A 25,839-nucleotide genomic window follows, 5' to 3' on the forward strand; every position below is an offset into this window, starting at 1 on the left:
GAATCCCCCTTCCCACCCTTTCCTTCCAGCATGCTGGGCCTCTCCCTACCTGTCCGGTGGTGAGGGAACGGCTATAGCCAGGGATGGAGCTCCGGGGGTGGATCCTGGGTGGGACACAGCAGCTGGGAAAGGTCAAAATTCCAGATTCAGAATGGGGGTCTGCTAGGAGGTGGGGGAGGGGAATGAGAGCACTGAGGCCCCTGAGCAGGTCTAACCCTCAGAAATCCCAGAGATCCCCAGGAGACTCCTGGGTAAAGGGATTCTGCCAAAGAGACATTCAGATAGGGGTTATCACAGGCACCCCCTCTTTATATGGGGCAGGGCAAGACTGCCCAATTGAACCCTAGGCAGGGAACCTGACTGGTACCCACTCTACGCACATCTCCTACAGGCACCCAGGATCAGCATCCTACACCCCACCCCCACCCAGCTCTCCCTGTCCTTACTTGATCCGGGCCTGGTCCACGCTGGAGGAGCGGCGGGTGGTGAAGCGCCGGGCGACCGCTTTGGGAGATGTCTTGGGGCTGCCATCTGAGTCTCCACTCTCCTCATCCCCCATGGCTTTGATGTAGCTGCCGCTCCGCATCCTGCGGCAGGGGATCTCCCCGTCCTTGCCCCCAGTGGGGTAACCCCCCCAGTCATCTTGCGGCACCTGCAGGGACAAGGGGCCTCTATCTTTCAGACAAGTCCCTGCTGAATCTGGAAGTGGGGACCCACATTCTCCACTGCCAGTGGGAGACACTCAGCCCTGGCTCAAGCAGGCCACGTTCAGGAATGTGCAGAGGCAGAGCAGGTGAGGTCTCCGCTACAGGAGATGCCTCATCATCCCCCATGTGCCTTTCGCTCCTTAACTGAGGACCACCTAGAGAGTCTAGGAGCTGACATGCCAGGTGCCAAGAGGCTGAAGCTCAGAGGCCAAAGTGACCTATGTCAACCTCACCCCTATAAAGTGTCACCTGACCTCAGTGACCTTTCACCCCTCCTTCTCCTTCATCCTCTTAACTGCTTATAGCCCAAATCCTCTAACTTTCTGCCTCCCTTCTGTGAAGAACCACAGAGGGAGTGACATCAATCTGTGCTTCAGAAAGAGCACTTCAACCGTCCAAATAGAGGATGGATCGTGGAGGGCCAGGAGCAGGGCAGGGGCTCAAGTGGCGAGAGGGAGACCAATTAAGAGGCTGACGCTGTTATCCAGGCAAGAGATGATGAGGCTTAAATTAAGACAATGACAATGAGGGGGAAGAGGAGATGGAAATGAGAGGTGTTAAGGAGCATCAGTGAGCCTGATTAGACGTGGGGGGTGAGGGGGTGGGGAGGAGTCGATGACGACTGAGATCCTGCTGGCTGAGGACCTGGGGGGATGGGGCTGCTGCTCACTGAGCCACAGAATCCCAGAGAAACAGGTTTGGGGAAAAGGTGATAGGTTCAGCGTTGAGCATCTTGAGTTGGCAGAGAACTGTGGAGCAGGTGGTTGGGCGTTTGGTTCTGGAGTTCAGTGGAGAGATCTGGGCTGGAGGCAGACATGGGGGAGTCATGGGTGGCAGCTGAGTCCACAGGAGTGAATGAAACAGCCCAGGGGAAAGAAGAAAGAGAGGTGGGAAGGGATCCACTGACATTTAAAAGGGGACTGCGAAGAAAGGGAGAGGAGCCTATGAAGTCACCTGAGAAAGAGTGGGCAGAAGGGTGGGAGGGAAGTCAGGAGAATGCCATGTCATGGAAACAGGAGACATTTCCAGAATAGAAGGAGTTGATAATGTCAAATGCCACAGTGCGTGCAGAGGTTAGTGATTCAGGCTAGGGAGTTAGAACCATGTTCGAATTCTGGCCCCGTCACTTGCTAGCTGGGTAAACTTAAGCAAAACTGATTAATCTCTAAGCCTCAGTTTCCTCGTCTGTGAACTGGTGATGATAATTATGCCCACTTCACAGCATTGGTAGGAAAGATAAGTGAGCCAATATAGAGTGCCCAGCACAGAGTAAGTGCCCAATGTTGACCATTGTTATAAGCATTGAAAGGTACCTTTCAAGGAGAGTTCTCAAGAGACCATTGGTGACCACTCCCAGGACATTTTAGAGGACAGGGGTGTGGAAGTCAGACTGCAGTAAAGGGGAGAGTGAAAGGAAGTGAAGTAGTGGAGTCTACACTCTAAGAACTTGGAAATGAAGGGAAGACAGGAGGGAGATGGAAAGGGGTATGGGGCTGAAGAAAAATATTTTTTTTTTAGGATGAGAGAGATTTGGGCATGTTTGCAGGATGAGGGAAAGAGTCAGTAAAGAGACAGTCTTTAAATGTGGGGAGGAAGGGGGGACAGCTCATGGACAGAGGGGATCCCAGAGAGATGGGCTCAAGCCCTGTGGAGGCGTCATGCTGGGATGGGTGGTCCTGGCTTCTCCTCTGAGCCAAGAAGGAAGGGTATGAGGGTGGCTGGGGATTTTGATGAGTCCCCAGGTGCACTGACAGGAAGGTGAGGGAGTCTGGGATGGTTGGCCTACACTGTGAAGAATGAGGTGTAATGAAGGCATGCGGGAGGGGCCCAGGGCAGGTAGCGAAGATTTAAAACACCTGTTGAAAAGAACAGGTTAAATGGGGTGGGGGTCAGGCTTCAGGGAGAGCATAGGGCTCGGGAGAGGAATAGAGATTCTGGGGTGGGACTAAATGAGGGGTCAGAGATCAGTGTAAGAACAGGGATGGGATGGGGCCCCATGAAGGAGCCCTCAGGGGGTGAGGCGGACAGGGCTCGGTGTGGGGCTGGGCTCAATCAGAAGATGGGAACGCAGGGAAGAGATGAGGCTCCATAAAGGAACAAGGGCTCTGAGTGAAAAGAGGGATTCTGGAAGAAGTCTGAGAGAGAGCTGGCATCCAGTAGGGGAACAAGGTCTCAACAACAGGACTGGGGATCCAACAAAGACACCTGGTCTGATGTGGCCAGCTTCCCCTGCTTTTGTGCCAGGGGGGCACCAGTCTGTCTAGAGAGTCCCTGCAGCCCCTTGTTCTCCCCCAAACAGGCTCAGACTTTCCAGTCCTAAGATTCCCTGGAACCCCAGCCCCTGATCGATCCTTGCCCTTCCCCATACTCTACAGAGAGGAGCCACAGAGGCAGAGGGAGGCAGATGGGACAGCCAGGCACGCTCTGCACACTGCAGGGCTCCCACTCCATAGCCACTGCGGAGCTGCTGGCTCCTCTGCAGGACACTGTGAGTTGCATGTTAAAAAGGAAGCCCCCAGGGAGGTGAGGGAAGCCCTGGAGAAGCAGCAGGGAGCAGCGGAGTGGTGGCAAGGTTCCAGGGATGGGAGAAGAAGGGTTGGTGTTCTCTCCTCGACCCTTTCTGCTGGACCCTTCAATCCCCAGCTTAGAGAACCTCTCTCCCAGGGAGGGGGCAATCCAAGGCCAACCCAGAAGTCCTGAATCCTAGAAGTCTCCAACCTCCCCTTCTGTCTCCCACCCCTTCCTGCTTCCACTGTGGCCCTATCTGTTCCCTTGAGCTTTTGTGGGTTCCCTATCCAGGAGAGCCCTAACATGTGAACAACTTACCAAAAAGGCCAGTGACACCCAAAGACACATGCAAGCTCAACTCTCCACACCTTTGAACGTGCTGTAGTCTCTTCCTGGAACACCCTTAATCCTGGAACTTCTGCACTCAACTAACTCCAAATTCTCCACTGAGATTCTGCTCAGGGGACATTCTTCCTAGAAGTTGTTCTGGCCACCATCACCCAGGTGGGTGAGGTACCTCCTCTGGGCTCCCAAGGCTCCCACGGCTCTCTCCTCTCACAGCCTCATCACAGTGTATTCTACCTGATGCCTTGTCTATCCCACCTTTAAATGGTGAGCTCCTCCCAAGCAGCATCTGTGTCTTCATCTTTGTATCCACAGCACCCAGGAAATGCTCACTAAATGAATGGACGCAGACGAACTATGCGGAACGTGGGTTTGGGGGATAACCCTAAGTCTACTCGACTTCTAGGACTTGTCTAGACTTTTCCTCCTAAAACTATAGCAGGGCTCAAGAAAGCCTGTCAGGGGATATGAGAGGGGAGCGTAAGGCAGAGAAGAGGGAGGTTGATGGCAAGAAGAGCCCCCGACCCCATCTCAATAGGAAGACGGAGAGGGGACAGTGAGAGATGGATGAAGGCTCCATAAGAAGAAGGGTTCAGAGCTCTTAGCCTCAACTGCAGACACTATAGAGTTGGTAGAAGAGGACAGGGACAGTGTGCCCTGGCCTGCTGCTGTGTCTGGAGCTCAGACTTGTGTGAAGCCCAGCCTGGGGAAACCCATGAGACAGGCTCCCAGGCTCTTGCACAGCCTCACGGGTGTCCTGCTGCAGGTTCCCCAGAACAACAAACACCAGCAGAGGCACATTCTGGAAATAACTGACCTTCACATTCAAACAATATCTGGACCACCCAGGTTTGGGCAGAAAAGAGGTCTGGAGAAGGCCTAAGGGGCAAGAGGACTGCTTTCCAACGGCTGACCTCCAATCTTGGGGAAGCTACAGGCAGGGAGCACCGCACTGTACTGTTCACTGCCTACTCTCAACCTCATTCTGCCTCCAGCCTCATGAGGCAGAGGCCAGCACAGCTTGTCCAAAACCTCAGGTAAAGGAAAAGTCTTCCCGGCACTGACATACAATATCAAAATAGAAGGGCCCCTTCACTGCATAAACAGGGAAACTGAGGTCCCCAAAGGGGCTCAAGGCAATACAGTGAGGCAAGGGAGAGCCTCCCTGACTCCAGACCCTCCATCCTGGGAATAGCTGGCTCCCACCCAACCCTTTCCACAGCTCCCTGGGTGACAACATTGATGAGGGCTGAGGACCCTGTTCCCCACCCCCACCAAAGCCTCACCTGCAGATAGTGATAAGTCCTGGCTTTGGCCTTGGCCTCCGGACCCAGGAGCCCCTTGCCTGGCCCGGCCCCTGGGTATCCATCCCGGCCCTGGCTGACCATCATGGTATGCCAGGCACTCCGCTTGACCGATTGTCCGTCCAGTGACATGGACATGCCAGTGCAGGCGAGACAGCGGCCTTCCGACCCGCCCGAGCGCCCCTTGAAGCTCAAGTCCCGGTAGGACCCATCTGGAGCCTCCAGGCAGAAGGGACCACCAGGCTCCCCAGGGGGCCGCCCACCGGCCAGGAAGCCGCTGTCACTGTCCAAGTTGTCGTCGGAGCTCCACCAGCCCGCGGCCTTGGCCTGCTGCCGTCCATCCCCCTTGCGGTCCTTGCTCTTGCTCCTCTTGCCATGCCGGGACTGGTGGTGGTGGTGGTGGTGGTGATGGTGGTGGTGGGAGGTGTGGAGGCCTCCAGAGCCCGGGCCAGGGTAGCTGTCTCCGCCGGAGCCACCTCTGCCCTCAGCCTTGGGCCCATTATAGTCCCGCTTCCCTGGCGCCTCCAGAGAGTGGGACTTGGCAAACAGCTTCTGCACAGAGTGAACCAGGTGCCGGATGCGGCTGGGGCTCTCGCTGCGGGCCTCCGGGGTAGTGCCAGACCCTGGCCCGGGCCCGGCCCCTGCTGGCCCTCGCTGGTATGGCAGCGTGTGGAAGCCATCTTGTTGAACGGGCAACTGCTTTTCAAACTGGTCCAGAAGTGTGGGAGGCAGGCGGGGGGCACCCTTGCCCTGTGGGTGGCCCACACAGTCTTCACAGGTGTCGAAGGGGCCCTGGCCAGGGTACATCCTGGGGAAGGTGCTGCTACCCCCCCCAACCCCGGCCCCTCCCGGCCCTCCCTCGGGGCCTGTCGCTGGTCCCTCACTCAGGCTCAGGGGCCCTTCAGGAGAAAGGTGTCCCAGGCCAGCTCTTGGGGCACAGAAGCGGGGCTCGGTGGAGAAGGCCTCCCCGGAGCCCAGCAGGTATGGAGCCCTGGCAGCGGGGCCCACGTCCATATGCTGCTGGTCGGCAAAGCGGGCTGGGCGGGGATGGCTGCCTCGGTCGCCATGATAACCCCTCATGGCCTCAGCAAGGGCTCTTCATAGTGCTGGGGGCCAGGCCCCAGGAACCGCCTGGAAAAACAGGGAGCAGTGGGATTAGGACTGAACGACAGGCCACGTCACCTGAAACTATCTTTTATTAGGTATTCTTATATCCCTTTAGGTAGTGCATACCAATTTAGTGCGATTGATTCCACTATCTTTCCACAAATGGGCTTAAAAGCCTTAAAACAGTCATACTAGACAAAGATGCTCACAAGGGCACAAAATAACGTCACCATTCATCAAATGCTGCAGATATGATAAATACTTATTCACAAGAGGAAATGCCCTCAACCAAATGGGTTTTTAAAAATCCTTAGGTAACCCAAAATAAAAAGATACCAATACAGACATAAAAACAATAGTCAAACATACTAGCCATTAGGTGAACTAGCTTTTAACAAGCTGACATGAGGCAAATCGATCCAGCACCACACCTGTGTCTCATCCCTACCCAATTCCACGGCTAGGAAGAGTCAGGCCTCTGGGTCACAGCTCCCAGAAGCAATAACCAAAGAGAACACTGGACCCAAATCTACGTATCTATCACGATTCTGCAGGAAAACCCCTCTGCTTCCTTCCACACCCAGCTCCTTCTATCTGGCTGTAAGCTTATTCTCCTTCCCCCCTACCCAGGACTGAGATAGGAAGGGATAACCTGAGATGACTCCACCTTCCTCTTCCGGGTTCCAAATATCCCCTGATGAAATTTCCCCTTTTGCCTTTTACCACCCATCCCCATTCCAATGGAGGGGAGTCATGAAGGGAGGAGAAACATAAAGAGGAAGAATGCTGGCTCTTCGAGCAGCATCTGAATCCTAAACTGGGGTTAGAACCCAGGAGTTCCTCCTCCCAGGAACAGTGGGCTGGCAGGGCAGGGGGGTGATGGAGAGAAAGCATTGGAACCAGTGCTCCTGGCCCCCATCCCAGGCTTGCCAAGACTACAGGACAGAGAGGTCAGCTCTCAGCAAGTACTGCCTCCAATCAGGACTCCAGAGCTGCCAGGACAGGAGCTACGGCAGGAGGGGGTGCCAGCAGGAGGGACAGGGACTGAGGAGCTGGCAGACGGCGCCCTCTCTCATCCCAGACCAGGCTCCTGGGCCATCTGCTGACTATGAGGTGATGACAGCCTCAAAGACTCCAGACAGCAGCACCTCCAAGGCTCTTCCTCCTTTCCTCCCCTCCACTGCCTCCCCATACCCACCATGGGGATGGCTTCTTCCAAATCCTGCTCACAGCTCATCTCTGAGCACTTGCTACGTACCAGGTAGTGTGCATACCTAATATTCTCTAATCCCACTGAAATCCTATGTGTAGACATTATCCACACTTACCCATGAGAAAATTGAGCTCAAAATGGTAAGGTCACAAAGCCGGTAAATGGGTGAGTCACTTTGAATCAAGAGTCAAACCCAGGTTATTCTGATTTAAGAAGCCCATCTCCAAAAAAAAAAAAAAGAACCCCATCTCCCAGAGTCTCCTACTACTCACCATCCGGGTTGTCCCATCCTTGGTGTCAGGATTCCCACCGCCAGGCAGAATCCTAACTTCAGAAGGCTCAGGACCACTGGCTCCTGACCAAAAAGAAAAGGGTGGTAAGCAAAGAGGAAAAGAGATTCTCCTGGAGTCCTCAGAGGATCAGTCTCAGGCCTTGACAGTTTCCCTGCCCAACCCCCCAAACCAGGACTGATTGGATCCCCCATGATGCAGAGCCTTTGGGCCCCCAGAGAAATGAAGTTGGCTTCATTATGCAAATGTATGCAAATGAGCTTACAGTTTGGACTACCTCCAACTGCAGGTGTCTGTGTGATCTGTCCATGGTGCTGAGCCACTGCATTTTTTTTTTTCATTGCCCTCAAAAATGATTCCATTCCACAAATATTTGTTGAGCAGCTACCATAATAATACTCGGAATGAGAAGTGTATAGAGGTGATTTAAGTGTGGCCCCTGTCATCGAGAGGCTTGTAGTCTAACAGGGGAACAATCTCTCACGTGATAGGGTTATTTTAGGTCCCTGTATTTTTGCACAAGCTGCTCCTTCCTCCTAGAATCTCCTTTCATCCACCTTCCAACCAACTCCCCTGGCTAACTAACACTTATTCATATTAAGCCCACCTTCCCTCGAAGACTTTTTGTGCTCTTATTCTGGGTTATGCCTCTCTATTGGGTTTTTATCACACCCTGGGTTCCTCCCATGAAAGCAGCTATCACACTGCACTGAAATTGTCTGTTTCAGTTTCTGTCTTCCCAACTAGAATCTGGTCTTCTGCAGGGTAGGAACCAACCTCTATTTATCACTGGATCTCCAGCACCCAACTCGGGGCTTTGCCCAGAGCTGGTACTTAATAAATGTTCGCTAAGTAGATGAATAAATGACTGTGCTGGAAAGAGGTACCAAAATGTCAGGCCGTTAAGATGAGGGCAAGAGCAGATCCAATAGAGGGAAATTGAGGAAGACTTCCCAGAGAAAAGTGTGTTTAAGATGGAGAACAAGATGGCTGTGTGTAAGGGAGAGAGAATTCCCAGTGGAGGGAACAGCAAGCATAAAGGCAGAAGAGTTGGGCAAATAAGGAATTCTGAGGCGTGGGTTGAGAGAGTTCCAGCAGACACGGGTTTGGAAAACACTGGGAAGAGATGGGAGAGAGTCAGAAAGGAAGACGACTCTGAAGTTTGCAGCAGCCGTGACTGGAAGACTAATGATGCCATTATTAGGCACAGGGATGTCAGGAGGAGCTAGCTCTGCGGACATGATTAATAGTAGTGGAAGAGACACAGTCAGACAACAAGAAGAACTTCCTGACCCTGAGGGATGTGAGACAATGAGGAAGATTGTGAAGTCTCCTGGGAATCTTCCACAGAGGGGAAGGTAGGACATGCCCAGCCCCTGGCCCACCCTATGGCCTGGGCTGGAGAAGATGTTCATTATCTTGCCTGGAGGGGAACTGGGTGGGGGGCACCTCACAGATATTAACTGCCTGGCTCTAGATGACAATTCTCCTCCTTTGCCCCTCTCTGGGGAAGCAGAGGGGACTTCAGACCAAAATGGCCTCTCAAGCAGCTATTGGAAAAGCACCTAGAAGCATCTCCCCACCTTGGAAAGAAGCTTTGATAGCTTGGTCTTTCATCCATGGCATGGTCCTCTTCTTCCTGCCCCAGGCAGGACCCATGTCTGAGACTCACAGCACAAAAGGCCACTTTGACAGAAACCCAGACCATCCCATTTGCTTTCTTTGTGGCCACATCAAACCTGGGAACGTCCACACCAATGGTGTGGGCATTCCCAGGTTTCCCCCCTTCCTCCACCACCACACAGGTGCTGCTGCCAGCCCTAAACCTTCATCAAGATCTTATCAGTCTCTTTAGCATCAATCCATGTCCTCCCAGCTCTAGTCTCAAAGGAGATGGGTCCCTGTGTTTGCTTCTCTCCAGACAAGCCACCCCCAACTCCCTTACCCATGTCCTACAGGGCAGTACTCGCTAGTGGAAAAAGCTCAAGCCCTGAAACCAGAAAGTGTGTGACGCTAGACAAGTGACCTACCCTATCTAAGCCTAATGATACCTGCTCACCTATCTCCAAGGATTTTCGTATCAAGCGATACAAAACCACTCTGTAAACTCTAAAAGATTACACAATATAATCCCACAGGTGAAGCCTTCATTTTGGACTTCCCAAATCCCCAACGTCCAAATATTAAACAATACAATCAAATCCAAATTACTGGGAGAAGAAGATATCCAATTGATGGATTTCCTAAAGAGAAGATTTAATTGATATAGATTCCATTATATAAACTTCCTCCTATATATCACACTTATGATCACATACCTTCTGCTGCCACCTCCTTACTAAACATAATCCACAGGCAGGAAAAACAAGCGAGGAGGGGACTAATAATTCAATCCATCGCCAAGTCCTATGGATTCCGCTTCCTAAAAATAGATCTGCCCACTTATTTCCATATGCACCAAATCACTGTCGGCTGACTAGCCAAAACTCATTCTCAACCTCCTTTCCCCTTTCCCAGCCTCCCTTGTACCTAGAAGCCACATGATTCACTTGTAGCTAACGATATATACATAAAAATTTGATGAGGGATTCTGGGAAAGATTTTTGCCTTTATAATAAAAGGGATGGGGCTTGCAAGTACCATCCTTCCTCCCTTTCTTTTCAACTTGAATACAATCATGATGCCTGGAGCTAGGGTAGCTGTCTTGCCACCATGAAAGAAAGGCCTAGAGAATCACAGAAATGCTGGCCCTGGAGTCACTGAGCCATGGCTCCGACATAAAGCAGTTGCCTTCCTCCAGGCCTAAATGCAGGAAGGAGTAAACTCCTCCTTATTTAAACCACTGTTGGCCAGATTTTCTGTATTTGCAGCAGAAAACACTGCTAACTAATCCAACTACCTCAGAACATCATCTCCTGCCTGGACGTCTGCAAAAGCCTCCTAAATGGTCTCCCTGCTTCCGTTCTTACCCGGCTCCAATCCAAATGGTCATTTGGAAACACAAATCTGATCATGTCACTTCTGTGGTTAAAACTCTTCACTGGCTTATTGATGTTCTTAGGATAAAATGCCTTAACCCATCCAACAAGGCCTGCAGGCTCTGGCCCTTCCTGGGCTTCCAAACTCTGCTCACAACACTCTCCCCCTTGCTTCCTCTGCTCCAGCCAGGCCAGTCTTTCTGCAGTCCCATGATCTCTCCCATCACGGGGCCTATTCCCCACCCCCTACCCGTCCAGAAAGCTTTTCCCGTCCACCTCTGCCTTGCTAACTCCTACACACCCTTCAGATCTCAGCCCGGTTGTTGCTTCCTCAGGGAAGCTTTCTCTGGCCTCCCTGACTAGGTCAGATCCCCCTGCTGTGTGCTCTCAAGGCACTGTGTACCTCTATAGCTCTTCTATCATTACCATTGTCAATTTGTGTGATTCAGAAATTGTCTGTCTCTCTTACATGGAGCATGTAAGCTCCATGTAAGTGGAGGAATTTCGTCCATCTTATTCACTGCATTACCCCCCCCCCCACTCCTAGAACAATGTTTGGTAGATGGCAGGTGTTTGTTGAGTGAATGTAAGCCTATGAAGAACAAGATCCTTTTCACTTATGACATTTTAATTCCCACAACTATGCCAAGGGATAGATATTATCCCCACCTCCCAATTTACAGAAGAAGAAACTGAGGCTTGGAGGGGCTGACCGTCCCAAGGTCATACAGTTGGTGACAAACCCAGAAGTCAAACCCAGTGTAGTCCCACTCCAAGGCCTGAGCTTTCCTCATACCTGGGCTGCTGCTCAGGGAAGCCAAACGGATTAAACACCCTTCTGAAGGAACACAGTAATGAATTTGGTTTTTTTGTTTTGTTTTTTAAAAAGGAAACAAATGACTAAGAACCACACACATACTACACACTCCAGAGGTAACCAAAGTGTGGTTTAGCCTTTTCCCCTGAGTGGTGAGTACTGAATTTGTTCCAAGTCCAAGGTCAGATAAGTACAGAATAAAGGAAGCTCCCTGAAACCCTCTGACAACTCTGGATGCTGGTGCTACTTTCCCCCATTTTATTGCACCAAGTCATCTATCTACTATCCCAGGCCACCAGCACACAGAGAGCTGCCCGGATGGCGAACCTCTGAGCCCAGGGGAGCCGCTGCTTTTGCCGTTGCCTGTAGCTGGCTAGGAAGTGGGGAGTGAAGGAGGCTAGGAGGGTGCTGTGAGTGACACATTCTCTGATGCAGCTCGCATCTATCTGGGATTGGAAGAAGTGGCACACATGCTGTCACCGAGAAATTACCCAATTTAGCACCAACTACACAATCCAGCAATTAGTGTCTTAAACTGGAACTTGCTGGGGGCTGCCAGGCTGGCAGAGTTGTTGTTACAAATCTCACTGGGAAACCAGCTGTGTAATTCGCCAGGAGGTTGTCACTGCCCCAAGCAATTACCTTCCAGAAAAACAATGGGAAATGGAGGAAGGAAAAGGGCTGCAGAGGAAAGAGTCACAGTGGTTTCTTGTCCTCTCCCCCAGGACCCTGTGTGGCCAAACCAGCTGATTTTCCTTTCTTGAGACCTAGGTGACTCCCAAACTCCCTGGATCAAAGCAGTTATTGGTATAGCCTCTGTTGTCAGACTCCATTAAGTCCCTTTCCATTCACTTACTAGCTGTGTGTACTTGGGCAGGTGATTCACCTCTCTCAGCCTATTTTCTCTTCTGTACAATGGGGATAATATTAGCACCATCAGAAAGAGATGAAGGATGTGATGGTTAACCAGGTAAAGCATATAATACTGCACCTGGCACATGATGAATACTCAATAAAGGTAGCTATCCGTATTTGCATTTTCATTTTTATGACTTCCTCCATTGGTTTACAGTGTGACCTTGAGTAGGTCACTTAGTATCTCTGGGACAGCTATATAAGACCGAAGGTATTCTACTGGAAAAAAGCAGTTCTTACTCAAGATTGTCCACACCTGGGCAGCCAAGGAGCAAGGTGCCTTCGACAAAAGCCAGGGTCTCAGAGGCTGACACAAAGTGATGCTTTGGGCAAAGATAAAGATTTCAGAAATCAAGTATTAACTGCTTCATGCCTTCCCCCAAGAAGCTGTCTGGAAGAGCTACAAGCTGGACATGATGGTCCAGATGGCAGCAAAAGGGTACAGTTGCTCTCTTGCTGTGGATCAGCCTTCTCTAGTCCCCTCACACTGGAGCCTCTGAGGTCATCCCCTCACCAGTTCCAACATAGCAGAACCTACAGCAAGTGAGGCCTGGAATTCATTTTGCTGCTGTAGGCCCAGGCTCCTCCACACCTGCGGGTGAGCTACGTGTGCCCTTGGGACCTCAAAGTTTCAGGCATTGCCTTCCCACCCCCTTTCCCTGTGTCAACCTAACCAGAGTGGCCAGGATTCTGCCTCAGTTTCCCTTTCCAGTCCTCCTCCACCCCCTATCCTGACAGCAGCTCAGAGGCTGGGGCTCCATCCCCGGTGAAGGGGCCAGCTAGTGGGGGGCCCTAACACAGAGCCTCTGACCTGTAGCCCACACTCCCATGCCCACGGATAGGGATTCCTCCTCAGCCCCAGCCTTTTCCTGCATCCAGGGCTGTCCCAGCCCCCTTGACCATTTCAGCACTGGCTTTTCTCAGCTGCCTTCGGCAGGATCTCCACAGCTGGGCTGGTTTCCTCACCCCTGGCCTCTTGCAACCTCGCTACCCAGCTCTGTCACTGAAGACTCGGCAGGCCTCGTGCCCAGCCCCCACCCTTAGGACCCTAGAAAAGCCTTCTCTTCCTCTCACTACCCCAGAAAGTGGAAAGAAGGGAGGGGGAACAGAACAGGAGGGAGGGTTGGGATCTTTTTCATTCACCTTTATTACTTCATTTAATCAACTCTTCCTAGGGGTTTAGGGTAGGAATTTTACAGAAAATGGGCTTTCTGCTCCAAAACACTTGAGACACAGGAAGATCCAAGTCTAAATCCATCTCCTGACCCGTTGGACAGTGCTCAGCCCGTGAATAACCCACACTACCTATAATCTCTTTGAAAATCCCACCTCAGGGGGCTTTGTGCTTGATGTTCTCTCTGCTGGAACACTCTGCCCCAGATATTCCCATGGCTTCCTCTGTCTCATCTCTCAGGTCTCAGCTCAGAGAGGCCCTCCCTGACCACTCTCTAACTAAAGTCGGACTCCAGCCCCCAGAAACGCTCTACATCACCCGGTTTCATTGCCTTCATAGCACTATTGCTCTTTGAAATTATTTTCTTTATCTATTACATGTTTATAGTATGTTTCCCCATAGCAGAATATAAGCCCCAGGAGGGCAGGGACTAAGTCTGTCTTATGTGCTGCAGTATTCTGAGTGTCTAGAGCAAGGCCTAGCACGAACAGGTGCTCAAAAAGTATCTATCGCATGAATGAATGTCGTCACTTTCCACTCCACTCCTGTGCCCAGCAGCCCACAGAAAGGACCTCCGCTCCTTTCCCTATAAGGGCTCTAGAGAGCCCCTGGAGGATTTGGTATTCGAAATCCCGCCACCAAACCCAGCCCTGTTCGTCACTGTTTATCTAGGCCCTCTCAAATGGCAGGTAAAGATGGTTCTTTTCCAGCCACGTCTGGGGCTCTCGAGGTGTGCCCCTTGGCAGAGTTCAAGGAAGGCAGCAAGGGGAAAGAGGAATGAAGGGGGAAATTTACACTCCCCACACTGCAGAGCAGAAGGAGGAGACTGTGAGGAGGGAATCTCCCAGCCCCAAATAGGTCTCTTCCTCCAGACTCTCTGGGTCCCAGCTTCTCTCCCAGCTGGGGCCATATAGCCCAGAGGCACCAGAAGCAAAGTTCAGGCTTCTCCAGGGCTACCAAATGCCCTACGAGATACAGTTCCGCCTGACCAGCCTCACCCCTCATACCCGCTAGCTGCGACCACAGCCAACTGCTTTTGGCCCGTTCTGCCCTTTCTGTCAACTCATCAATCCTCAGGTTGCTCAGCCTGTCCCTGCTCCCCCTCCTGAAGGTCTCCAGGAGTCTTCTTTGGGGAAGTCATCCCAGCCAACCGCTGAGAGGCAGGATCCCAGGACTAGACTCCTATAGGACCCTGGTCAGGGACGGCTAACGAGAGAGACTGTGGGTGATGGGTCCCGAGTGACAACTGTTTGGGTTCATGTCCCAGGTCCACCAGTTACTAGACACGTGGCCTTAAGGAAGTCCCTGCATCTCTCTCTAGTTCAGTTTCCTCACCTTCCAAATGGGGACAAGCCTAGCTCTTTTCTCACCATGATGTCACGAGGATTAAGGTACTGCGGGTCAAGTAGCACAGAGCTGAGGGTTAGCTCCTGACTACCAGGGAGAAAACACTAAAACACGTGCGATCTGGGAGCAGCGCCTTTGAGAGGGTTCCTCAGACAGCCTCGGTCAGAGGCTGTAGCCATACCTGAATCAGGTATGGATCAGAGATCCAAAACCCTGAATACTCATTTGTTTCATGCTTCACCCAGGACTTTCTGTTTGCCTAGGTTCCTTTTGAAGACCTCCCACCCCTTAAGCATGCTGAAGACAGCAGAGCAGCTCTGGTGGCCAAAGATGATGGCATCTGAGAGAACTAGACGCCCTTGATTTGTAGACCCCACTGATCCCCGCAGCCAGGGCTGGTGGTCTTTCTTCCAACTCCAAGGATCCGGGAGGGAAAGCCCGGTGAACTTATTGCTCGGTATTGAAAAGACAATCATCTGCTTCCGACCATTTCATCTCAGTCTACCTGCGTGACCATGAGTCTCAATTTGGTCATCTGTAAAATAGGGATAACGATACCTACCTTCTAAGGCTGTGGCAATGAGAAAATAAGCTGATCTGTTCAAGGCAACTGGCACATATGTTTCCACACGTTGGCTTCTCCTGACGTGAGCACCCTAGTGCCTTCTTTTATTTGTATGTGTTTGATGAGATTTGGGCTGACGCTGCCCTGGCCTCCAGGATGCTGCCAGACCTGAACCTTCTAGGGCCATTAGAAAACAACAGGTAGAATCCCAAGTCCATGGCAAGGGTCCCCTGGGCAGCAGCTTCTCAGCCAGGCCAGGCCTGTGGCCTGTGCTACTCTCTGGCCCAGGTGTCTTGCTGCCCCATGAAGCCTGCCTCCTGGGTTGGCACACTGTCCTGGAAGCTCTCTGTGAGAGGTGGGGCCAGGATTGCCCGCACCAGGGTCTGTCTTCTCTGGGCCTCTCCTACAGGGAAGTCAAGCACAGAGCCAGCCCCCAGGGGACCCGATGAGGGCTAGTTGGTTGGCTAACTGCCAGGTTGACGTGGTGCCACCTCCCTCCCCTCTGCTCTGCCTGATCCTCCCCCAGCAGCCAGGGTCTCTTAACCCCTGCTCTCCTCGCTGGACTTCCGGGCTTAGCAGGAGCTAGGACCACAACGGGAGAGAGTATGGGGAGAGGAGTCAGCACAGACTATGAGATTCTTCCGTATGGAAAGCCTGTCCTCCCAACTTTGCCTCTGATGCAGTTCAAGTATCCTCTCTTCCGAGAAACCTCACCTAAGCGTGCCCTCCTCATCAATCCCAGAGCACAGCAGTTGCTACCTTCTCTAAGGTCCCATACTTCAACACAGTAGGATAAATAGCTGTCTGCAGGCTGTGAGCTCCTTGAAAACCAGGATCCATCTGATCTATCTCTGTATAAACAAAACCTGGCCTATAGTAGATGCTCAATAAGTTCAAGATCAATAATTGAGCCATCAAGAAGCAGCACCCCTCGGCTGGTGCATAGAAATAGGGAGAGAAATGGGAGAAGGCATGAGGGAAATGACTCCCTGCAGCCGGACCAGAACTCTCCAGCAGGCAGAGCTGGTAAAGTGTGACGTGGGTTTCCTGAAGAGCTGGGAGTGTCCTGTCCAGGGAGGCATATAAGCTGAGATTGGAGGACCATTTTGGAGGATGGTATAGTATGCATTCAAGCACAGAACACATTTCAGATCATACACCCTCTGGTACCTTTCAACTCTGAAGTGTAAGGCTCAGCTCTTTGAATGCCTACAACTGAACAGGCATTGTGTTAAGTGCTTTAGATGTACTTCTGTGTGTAGGCCTCGCAACCATCCTTTGTAGTAGGTTCCATTATTATTCCCATTTTACAGATGAGGAAATTGAGGCTAAGAAATGCAAAGAAAATTGCCCAAAGTCACACAGGTGGTGGAGGATTTGAATCTGGATCTAGTCCTGGCCTGACACTCTCAACCACTAGGAGACCAACCCCTGGCAGGTCTAAAGGAGCATCTCTCTCTGACCAAACTGGTCTGTTGAGGTCACCAGGTGGACCCTCAGTGTGCCCTGATTCATCACTCAGCCTCAGGAAACCTCCACCCTTGCCATCCCTCCCTTGCACATGGGCATCCGGTCCCAAGACTGCTTATTCACAATTTAACACACGTGTTCTCCAGAAGCAGCTTACACAGCCATGCAGACTCATCCAACGCAACTCACATGGCATTTGTCCTCAAATAGCTAGTCATCATCACATAATGTGCACAGATATATACAAACTTGTTCCCACAAGGGTCCACACGCACGTGCATTTTCATCCAATGGACATTGATGCCTGTGCACACAGAAGCTGTGCAGATATAGAACCTCACATACACGTTCACATGTTTATCCCCACACAACCGACATACATGTTCATTTCACATCACTTAAGCACCCACATCTGCTCAATGTCATACACTAAATCCTCCCCCAACAAGAACTTTATCCATTGTTCCCAGATCCAATACTAGGCCCAGGTGAGCAATGATGCTGCCTCCCTCTGGGGTTGGCCAGGCAACCCAAAGATCGGGAGATGGTTCAGCCTGCCTGTGATGGATGGAATTAATCTACTGAGCTGGAGAAACTAAATAATTAAATCCCTAATCACCCCCCCCAAGCCAGCCCAAGCCAATATAGCTGAGGGAGGGAGGGGGCTCTGAGGCCCAGACCAATATCCTAGAGAGGAGGAGGGGCTTGGGAAGAGAGGCACAGACAGAACCCTCCAGGAGGGTTCTCTGGAAGGCAGACAGACAGACATGGTTCTCCAGTGCTACCGGCTCTCCCTTTCCACATGGAAATGGTGCAGCTTGGGAAGACAGCCCACCATCACCCACTAATACAGAGTGAGAGGAGGGGTACAGTCCTTCTCCCACCCTCCCCAGAGTCCTTCCTGCCCCTCCACGGTGTGCGTCCTAGCAGTGTAAGGGGATGGCAGACAGGACACTCAAAGTGCCCAGGACCATGGCCGTCAATGGGGACTGTCAGCCCAAAGGGGGGCTGACATAAAATCACTCAGGCCCTGGCCACCCCTGGAATAGGCCCCTCCCCTGCCTGCCGCAGATGGCAGGGACGGACCCTCCACACAGGTGCACCTGCTTCCCTCAGGAAGTGGGTCCAGCACGTGACTAACAGGCTGAGGATGGAGCAGAGGCCTGGGCAGGGGGGCTCAGGGAATGAGCCTGGGAAAAGGCCCCAGTCCGATTGGCTGAAAAGTGGGTCATTTTCCTTTTGAAAAATAGTGAGAAAATGGAGAAGTAGGTCGTGCTCTCATCCCCTCAACCCCAGGCACTATCCCGGACTTGTGGGGTGGGGCGAGAAGGAGAGGTCTGCACATGCCAAAGCCCCATCTCCCCCAGGACTCCACTGGGGGGGGCGCCCAGCCCAGGAGGCCAAGGTTGTCATCACTCAGGACGCCCAAGGACACGCACTCTCTGAGGCCAGGCCGGGAGCACAAGCCCCACCCTGCCCCGGGGGCCCTGGGCCAAGCTGGAGGGATGGGCGCTCCCGCGTGCAAGACCCTGAGGAGCCCCCTCCCATTCTCCTGTCTGTTGTGGTGCCTCCTCTCCTCTCTTCTCCTCCCTTTCCTCGTCGTCCACGTGGGCAGAGTCGTTGCCATGACACCGCGGGCAGGTGGGCGGCTCTGGCGGCTCTTTCGGCCCAACCCCCACGCTCAGAGCCCAGGTGGGAGGGGAGCGGCGGCAGCGCCCCCGCCCCTGGTCCAGATGAGAGGAGAGATTGGCAGAAGGTCCCCATCATACACCCCGGAACCTGGAAGGGGCTCTAGCTCTTGGAAATGAGGCAACCCAGCTCTTGGAGGGGTTGCGGAGGATCTCTCAACGCGGATTTTAGGCCTCAGGGCCCGCCCCCTACGCAGGTCAGGCAGCGGCACGAGCGGGGCTGACCCACAGGTCCCACCTCTTCCTCCTTTTCTTACCAGCCCGCCTCCAAGCGTTCCCCAGGTACTAAGTTTCAGTCACTTCACCCTAGAAGCTGAATGGTCGTGCCTGAGGTCTAACCTCAGTTCCTCATTCTGCAACACAAGCTCAAGTCTCTATGCTCTTTCCTTAGAGAGGAAATCAGACACAGCAGAGCCTCTCAGAGAGATTCCTTCCCTACCGCCAAAGCCCCAGCCTGTCCGCTAGAAATCGGGTCCCAGTTCCCTGGGTGTCCCCACATCCCGGAACTCCCACACCCTAGTGGGGAACCACTCACTCCTAAGCCCATACTTGGTCAAGGCACCCACCCGGCTAGGAAACGGGACCAGAGTGGAACAGGGAGAGGAGTGGGGCCAGGGAAAGGTGAGGGCTAGAAAGTGGACGCTGCCTGAGGATGCTGTCCTGCCTCCCACCACATCTGGCCTCAGGAAGTCTCGGCCAGGCCTGAGCTCCTCACGGGCTCTGAGCACTCTTCTCAGGGTCCACGTGTTTCTCCCCGTGTGTCTCTCAGGCTCTGTGACTCTGCCTTCCAAAGACCCTTTCTACCGCTCAGCACCCTGTGCCCTATCCCTATTCCCTCAGGCAGCGGCCCTGCATCACTGATCAAATGGAACCTGCCTGGCAGCCCTTCGCAGCCTGGCTGACAGGGGTAGACATATGTGGGGGGGGGGGGTTGGTGAGAAGATCCCATCATCCAGGGTTAGCTGGAGGCTGTCCCGCTTGTCACTGGGTGTTCATGACATACGTACCAATTTACATATAGACACTTTTACTTTCTTCCTTAGCCTTCCGCGACTAAGATAGGAGATGTCACTGGCTAAAATATGACATGTGCACACGTGTGCCTGTGTGTGCATACATGCGCGTGTTTGGACACTGTATCTCCCTTTCTCCACCTCCACTCCCAATGTTCTCCATCAGGCTGCCCTCATCCTAACTTCTCACTAAAGCTCTTACAATGGGTTCCTAACTGATCTCCCTGCCTGTATCCTGGCCCAGCCCGATCCACTCTCCTCACTGGCTGCCAGTGCGATCTTCCTAAAATCTGTTTCTTCAACAGATACGTATTGAGTGCCTCCGAGCCAGGCACTCTTCTGGACACAGTAGGTACATTAGTGAACAAAACATTCTCTTGCTCCATTCTCATGAAGTTTCTCTCCTAATGGACAAAGAGATGATGAACAAATATATGAAATAATGGAAGTGGTAAGTGCTGAATTATTTTTTAAAAAGGGGAGGTGAGAGGACAGCATGACAAGGGGCTATTTAAGATAGACTGTGGGGCTTCCCTGGTGGCGCAGTGGTTGAGAGTCCGCCTGCGGATGCAGGGGATACGGGTTCGTGCCCCGGTCCGGGAAGATCCCACATGCCGCGGAGCGGCTGGGCCTGTGAGCCATGGCCGCTGGGGCTGCACGTCCGGAGCCTGTGCTCCGCAACGGGAGAGGCCCCAACAGTGAGAGGCCCGCGTACCGCAAAAACAAAAACAAACAAACAAAAAAAAGACTGTGGGGGAGGCCTCTCCAAAAAAGTGACTTCTGAGCAAAGACTTGAATCAAGCGAGGGAGCAAGTCATGTGGGTATCTGGAGGGGAGAGCGTTTCGGGCTGAGGGAAAAGCAGAGGCCCCCAACGTGAGGCTGTGCTCAGCATCTTTGTGGAACCGAAGGGAGGCACTTGTAGGGGTGGCATCTGAGATCAGGGAGGTCCCTGGAGGCTATTTTACACACAGCACTTATGTCACTCCGACCCCACTAAGCACTTAGGATTTCACTCTGAGTGAGATGGAAAGCCACTGGAAAGGCATGATCTCATCTTAAGCTGGCTGCTTTTGTGGGGAGACTCTCCGGAGGAGGGGCTGGCAAGGGTGGAGGTAGGGAGACCAGTTGGGACATTTCCTGTCACTAAACCACCTTTTCCTACCTCTGCCCACCTGGTGAACACCTGTTCAAGCCTTGGCTCAAAGGCCTCCTCTTCTATGGCTCCTTTACCAAACCCCTCCCTTCCCCGCTCCAGAACTGACCAAGCCCTCCATAGGCCTCCACTTGCCCCCGTGAACACTTACGTCCTCCTACTTTCCTGAACACTCTCCTTACTTGGGTCCAGGTCTTTTACCTTCTCTAGACTGTAAGTTACCTGAGGTCAAGGACCATCACCAGTGTCCAGCACGGTCTGTGGCGCATCACCGACATAAGAAAAACGCTGGCTGAATGAATGGATGAATTGGGGGAGGCACATGTGATGGAACAGGGACTATTTGTAGGCTGTTGTTAACCTGGGTGAGTGAGGTGCACGTGTATGTCATCGTGGGTGGCAATCAGGCCAGTATTAACACATGCCCACATATTTCTTCTACTCTGTCTATATGCATATGTGTGTTAGCGTGTATGTACATGTCGACAAATCCTTCTGTTGGTATGCACATTCCTGTAGATTTTTCACGTGTATGTATACATTTTAGAAAGTGCATTTATGTTCAGACATGCATATTAAGGCATAGACAAGTAATGCACACATATACATGTACACACGCCCATGTGTGAAGCTGATGCACACACTTGGGCCTCCCTAAAAATCCCTACCCCTTTCATCCACTAAGCCCAGCTTGTTCTGCTTCATTCTTGAAACTTCAGCAGTAACGTTCAAGCTCCCAAACTCTTTCCCCTACATACACCCCTGAGCACCATAGCATCTGATGCGCCTTGAGCTCAGCTCCCTTTCTCAGCTGTCCCCAAGGCCTGTACAGTTTTCTCCTCTGCAAGATCCTTTCATACGGATGGTGGCAGGGAAGAGTTGGGTCCCCATGAGAAGATAACTTGAGACACCTCGAGGAGCCTGGTTTTTGGAAAAGAGCCACAGGCATGAGAGTGGATCAAGTTCAAGCTTGTGTGAAAACGACTTTTGGACAGTCCCAATGTTTAGTCAGAATCTCTCCGTCTCATTCTTTCTGTCACATTTATTCACACGAATGACTCAACTTATGTACACATATTCACATGCTGTTAATTCATGTGCCCCCACATACGTGCTCACATGCATACTTACACTCACATATATGTATGGTTGGGTGAGCACCCTCCCACACACGGGTTTAAGTAATTGCTTTTATGGTCACATATATACATAGACGCATACACAGAGTCATACATACATATACACGTAATACACAAACTCATAAATGTGTTTGTACCCATTCATACAGCATACTCACACATACGTATGGACATATACACAGTCACACACACATGCACATGCACTGGAATAGCAGAGATGTGCACAAAGCCAGGAGTCCACATTCTCTCCAAGTGACATCACAAGTTTGCGTTTGCTCTCTCCTCTTGCCAGTCTCCCACTTCATTTTGGAAAGTTATTCCTATTATCAATAGGATATGCCCCACTCCTGGATATACTCCATTCCTACCCACTCAAAGAAAACAAAAGTCATTCCAAAAAAGGGCTCTGTCATCCCCTTGTCTCATGCCTGGAATAACCAATATTTCCACAGACAACCTGGGAGGCAGGGAACAATGGAGTAGGTACACCTCAGAATAGGTGCACCTTTTTCCACCCAACAGGCAGCCCCCACCTCCCATATATATACAACTTTTTAATTCTGAAAGGGGAAATGAAGAGAAAATATCAAGGCCAGAGTTCTTCCTCCCAGTATCTCTGGGTATGGTCCACGGCTCCCAGACTCCAAAACAGCTATTGGGGCAGAGGGAGGAACAGGAAGAAAATTATCTCTGGGCCTTAAAACTTCTTGGGGATGCTTCTCTTCTTCCCTAGAGGGCAGCTTCATCATGTTCAGTGAACCCCTCCCACTCCAGCCAAGGGCCCCAGCAAAGACAGGGTAGACCTGGAGGCTTAAAAACGTAAAGGGGCAGGGGGTGATCTCGGCTCACAATAATAAAAGAAGCAAGTATTTAGAAAAGAGTAGCTGGGTAGGGAGCAGGGGAGCAAGCTGAAGACACCTCCCAACAGGAAGGCAGCTGCTGGAACACTGGGTCGTGAATAGCAGGACCCTCCAATGGGCCAGGGAGAAGGGGGTGGACATCCAACGTTCCATGTGGGGGTGGAGGGGTGACTGCTTCAGGCAGTAGCAGCAGCTCCAAAGTAAAGTCTTATCAAAGCTGTTATGTAACCAAGGGAGCTGAGTGGAGCACAAACACCTCCCCTCCCCAAACAGGCACCCACACCCACACCCACCACCTCCCAGCATCCACAGCATAGGAGAACTCAGCTCCTCCCAAGCAGCTAGAGAAGGGAGGAATCATCTTGATGAGTTACATCAAAAACATGATGGGTGAGGGGCTCCTTAGTAAGTAGAAGTCACATCTGGAAAGGGATGAACGGGTTCAGTTTGGGGTCCCTAAATACCTCCCCTTTTTTTTGAACTCCCTGCCACACCCAGTTTTTGCCCAGCATCCAGAAACTTTCTCCTTCCTCTCCCCTCAAGAAGGATCCCATTTGAATATTTGATTGTTCCTTGGGGATGGGAGGTGAAGCTGCTATCATCCACTCCTGCCTGTTGTTCCCCCACAGCTTCATCTGCATGTCCTGACATTTGGCTCTCATCCCCCTGGGATGACAAGGGAAGGGACCTGGAAAAATAAGTCCTTGCTCTATTCCCTTCAGATTTACAAAGATGGAGCATAAGAACCCAGAAAATTAAGATGATCCTGACCCTAGATTAGTGCGGGAAAGATTTACAAGGGAGCTAAGAACTGAAATCCAGACCCCCATCCCCCGATTTGAATCATTTTTCTCCCCCCAGATTTTTCTCTTTTCCCACTGCCCCATCTCTAGTAGCCTCCTCCTTCTCTGCTGCATGGCACTGAACAATCCCACCCACTCCTTAAGTCCTTTGCTTGGAAATCTTTCTCCCCAACAAAGTCTCTCCCAAATGCTGCTCTGAGCTCTGGTTGGGGTGGGCAAAGCATGAGACAGGCTTGCAGAAAATGTCACTGTCTCCTGTCCTGAGTTTGAAAGTATGGTGGGCAGGGGGATGCTACATGGTCAATCAAATTATCCTAAACTCCTGAGCTCTACGCACCCCAGGCCTAACCAGCAAAACCTGAAGTCTCTTAATCCAGATCTGCCTTGAGCCTGAAGTTCTGGGACCCAGTAGGAGAAAGGCTGGTGCCAATACCCCTAAGCTTATTGCACTAAAAACTACCCAAGAGAAGAAAGCTCATAGCCGCAACATCACCCTCCATCCCTACCCCCACACCAACAGTCGGGTGGTTTTGGAAAGGGGAGAGGAACTGAAACAGGAAAAGAGGAGTCCCTTTCCCAAATACCGTTAGGAACCGTGAGGCCTAAGGTCAGAGGAAGGACCCCAAAATCTATCTTTCCATCCAGGGATCCTGTCCTTGGAAAGTAGGTCATCAGGGAGAATTTTTCTAGTGAGCCCTCAGCACTGCCCAGCAGCCTTTCCATCATTGGGCCCCCAACACAGCCCCATTCAATACCCGGGACAGTTCCAAAGGAGCAAATCCCACCGAGTCCAATTCAGCACTTGGGACAGCTCCCAGCCACTCTGCGGTCCTGTTGCCAGAAACCCAGGATGCCAGAAACGAAAGGCTTACCCCACTACACCCCCGGTTTAGTACAGAAGCCCCTCTCCCCTGCCCCTCCCACACTCGCTCCCATCCACCGGAGGCACCTGGTACTCCTCTCTTCCCTCTATGTCCAAAGAAAGAAAAGAAACCCAGACTCCAGGCTTCCCTGAGTGAGCCTAGAGAGAGGACCCCACCCACCTCCTTTCAGCCCTGAGCCTCTCAACGCCACTCACAGCTGGTTCTAAAACCACTTTCCTTCTCAACCACCCCCCCAAAAATAAAATAAAATAAATACTCACGTGGGGGCCCCCAGCCCTGTAAGCAGATATGGCGGGGGGAGGCAGAGAGAGGTAGCTCCCCACACCCCGTTCTGAGCCCCCTTTCCGAAGGAGCCAGCTCCCATCTGGACTGGGGGGAGGAGAGACATGTGGAAGCACTGAGTGAGGGGAGGGGAGAAGGGAGAGGGGAGGAGGCAGGAGCGGAGGACTGCGGGGGGGGTGTCGGGATGGGGGCGAGGGAATCCTTCAATTTCATTCTCTCCCCATGTCTACATCAGCCCTGCAGGCTCAGCTCTTTAATATTTACACACAGGAAGAGGGAAGGATGAGAAAGAACAGAGAGTGAGGGGGGCAGGAGATACCTGAGCTCAAAGGGCATAAACGCAGGGGCCTTGGGGAGCTAGGAGCTCACACCATCCCCAGCCCATTCCCATTCTGAGCTCTTGACTGGAAGGAAAAAGGAACCCTGGGACCATTCTGTCCCTTTGTTAACAAGACACTTTGAAGCAGCATCAGAAAAAGATCAGATCCCCACCCACATACCTGGACACCCCCACAAACCCAGATTTCTCGGGTGCCTTATGTTCAGAGGGCAGAGGCAGTATTCATGCACAAGCACGTTCTCATGCTTGGAGGAGTGTTTGCATGTGGACCGCTGTGTAACAGCACATGAACATGTCAGCTAGCATGTACAGGTTTACACAAGTATGTTCTGAGTGCATCCACATGTAACAGCCCATGCAGTCATACGCAAACTTATATAATCGTATGTGTCAACCAGTCCCCAAGCGACCTCCTCGCAGCTCTCCAGCTAAAACCCCAAGGACAAGGCCACCCACCTCCCCAGATTCCCTTTTCACAGGCCCTTCCCTCACAGCCTCACTTTTTCTTTCTGTAACATGGGGAGAAGAACTGATGGGAAGGCATGCTGCATTTGAGCCCAGGAACTTGACAAGTTATTAGCAACGATGAGCTGGCAGTGCGTTGCCATAACAATGGTGCCACCACCTCACCCCAGCTCAAACCCAGACTCCCTAGACGGCAGGAGGCCCGCTGAGCCAGCAGCCTTCAGACCTGGGGGAGGGGGGGGGTAAAGAGGGAATCAAGACGTACTGCTTGTAGAGTGGAGGGTATGCAGCTGTTCTTCCAACCCCCACTGAGAGACAAAGCTTTGAATCTACCAAGTGGAATGAAATCAGATGCTGGAACGGTTTCCTGACCATGGGGAGGGAAGACACTGGAAGGGGTCTGTAGAAGCCCCTCTAGGCAAAACCTCCTGTTGTCACTTGCTCTTTTGTCCCCTCACTCAAAAGAACCTC

At 52.1% G+C, this 25,839-nt stretch overlaps 1 protein-coding gene across 3 annotated transcripts in view; it reads right to left on the reverse strand.

The window, feature by feature from the left end:
- The window catches only part of DLGAP3 (DLG associated protein 3), a 61,496-nt gene that overhangs the window by 32,514 nt on the left and 3,143 nt on the right, over nucleotides 1-25,839 (reverse strand). The window contains exons 1-6 of one of the 3 annotated variants that reach the window (XM_060003624.1): nucleotides 24,883-24,968; nucleotides 24,542-24,650; nucleotides 7,457-7,539; nucleotides 4,847-5,995; nucleotides 447-652; nucleotides 50-122 (exon numbers count right to left, since the gene is read on the reverse strand). In XM_060003624.1, coding sequence (XP_059859607.1) covers nucleotides 50-122; nucleotides 447-652; nucleotides 4,847-5,944 — 1,377 coding nt within the window. In that variant the 5' untranslated portion in view covers nucleotides 5,945-5,995; nucleotides 7,457-7,539; nucleotides 24,542-24,650; nucleotides 24,883-24,968. Of the gene's footprint in view, nucleotides 1-49; nucleotides 123-446; nucleotides 653-4,846; nucleotides 5,996-7,456; nucleotides 7,540-24,541; nucleotides 24,651-24,882; nucleotides 24,969-25,839 lie in introns of those variants that run through there. The other 2 variants (XM_060003618.1, XM_060003631.1) reach the window with 2 other exon arrangements.

Source organism: Delphinus delphis, chromosome 1 (assembly GCF_949987515.2).
Source record: "Delphinus delphis chromosome 1, mDelDel1.2, whole genome shotgun sequence".
Lineage (NCBI taxonomy): Eukaryota > Metazoa > Chordata > Mammalia > Artiodactyla > Delphinidae > Delphinus > Delphinus delphis.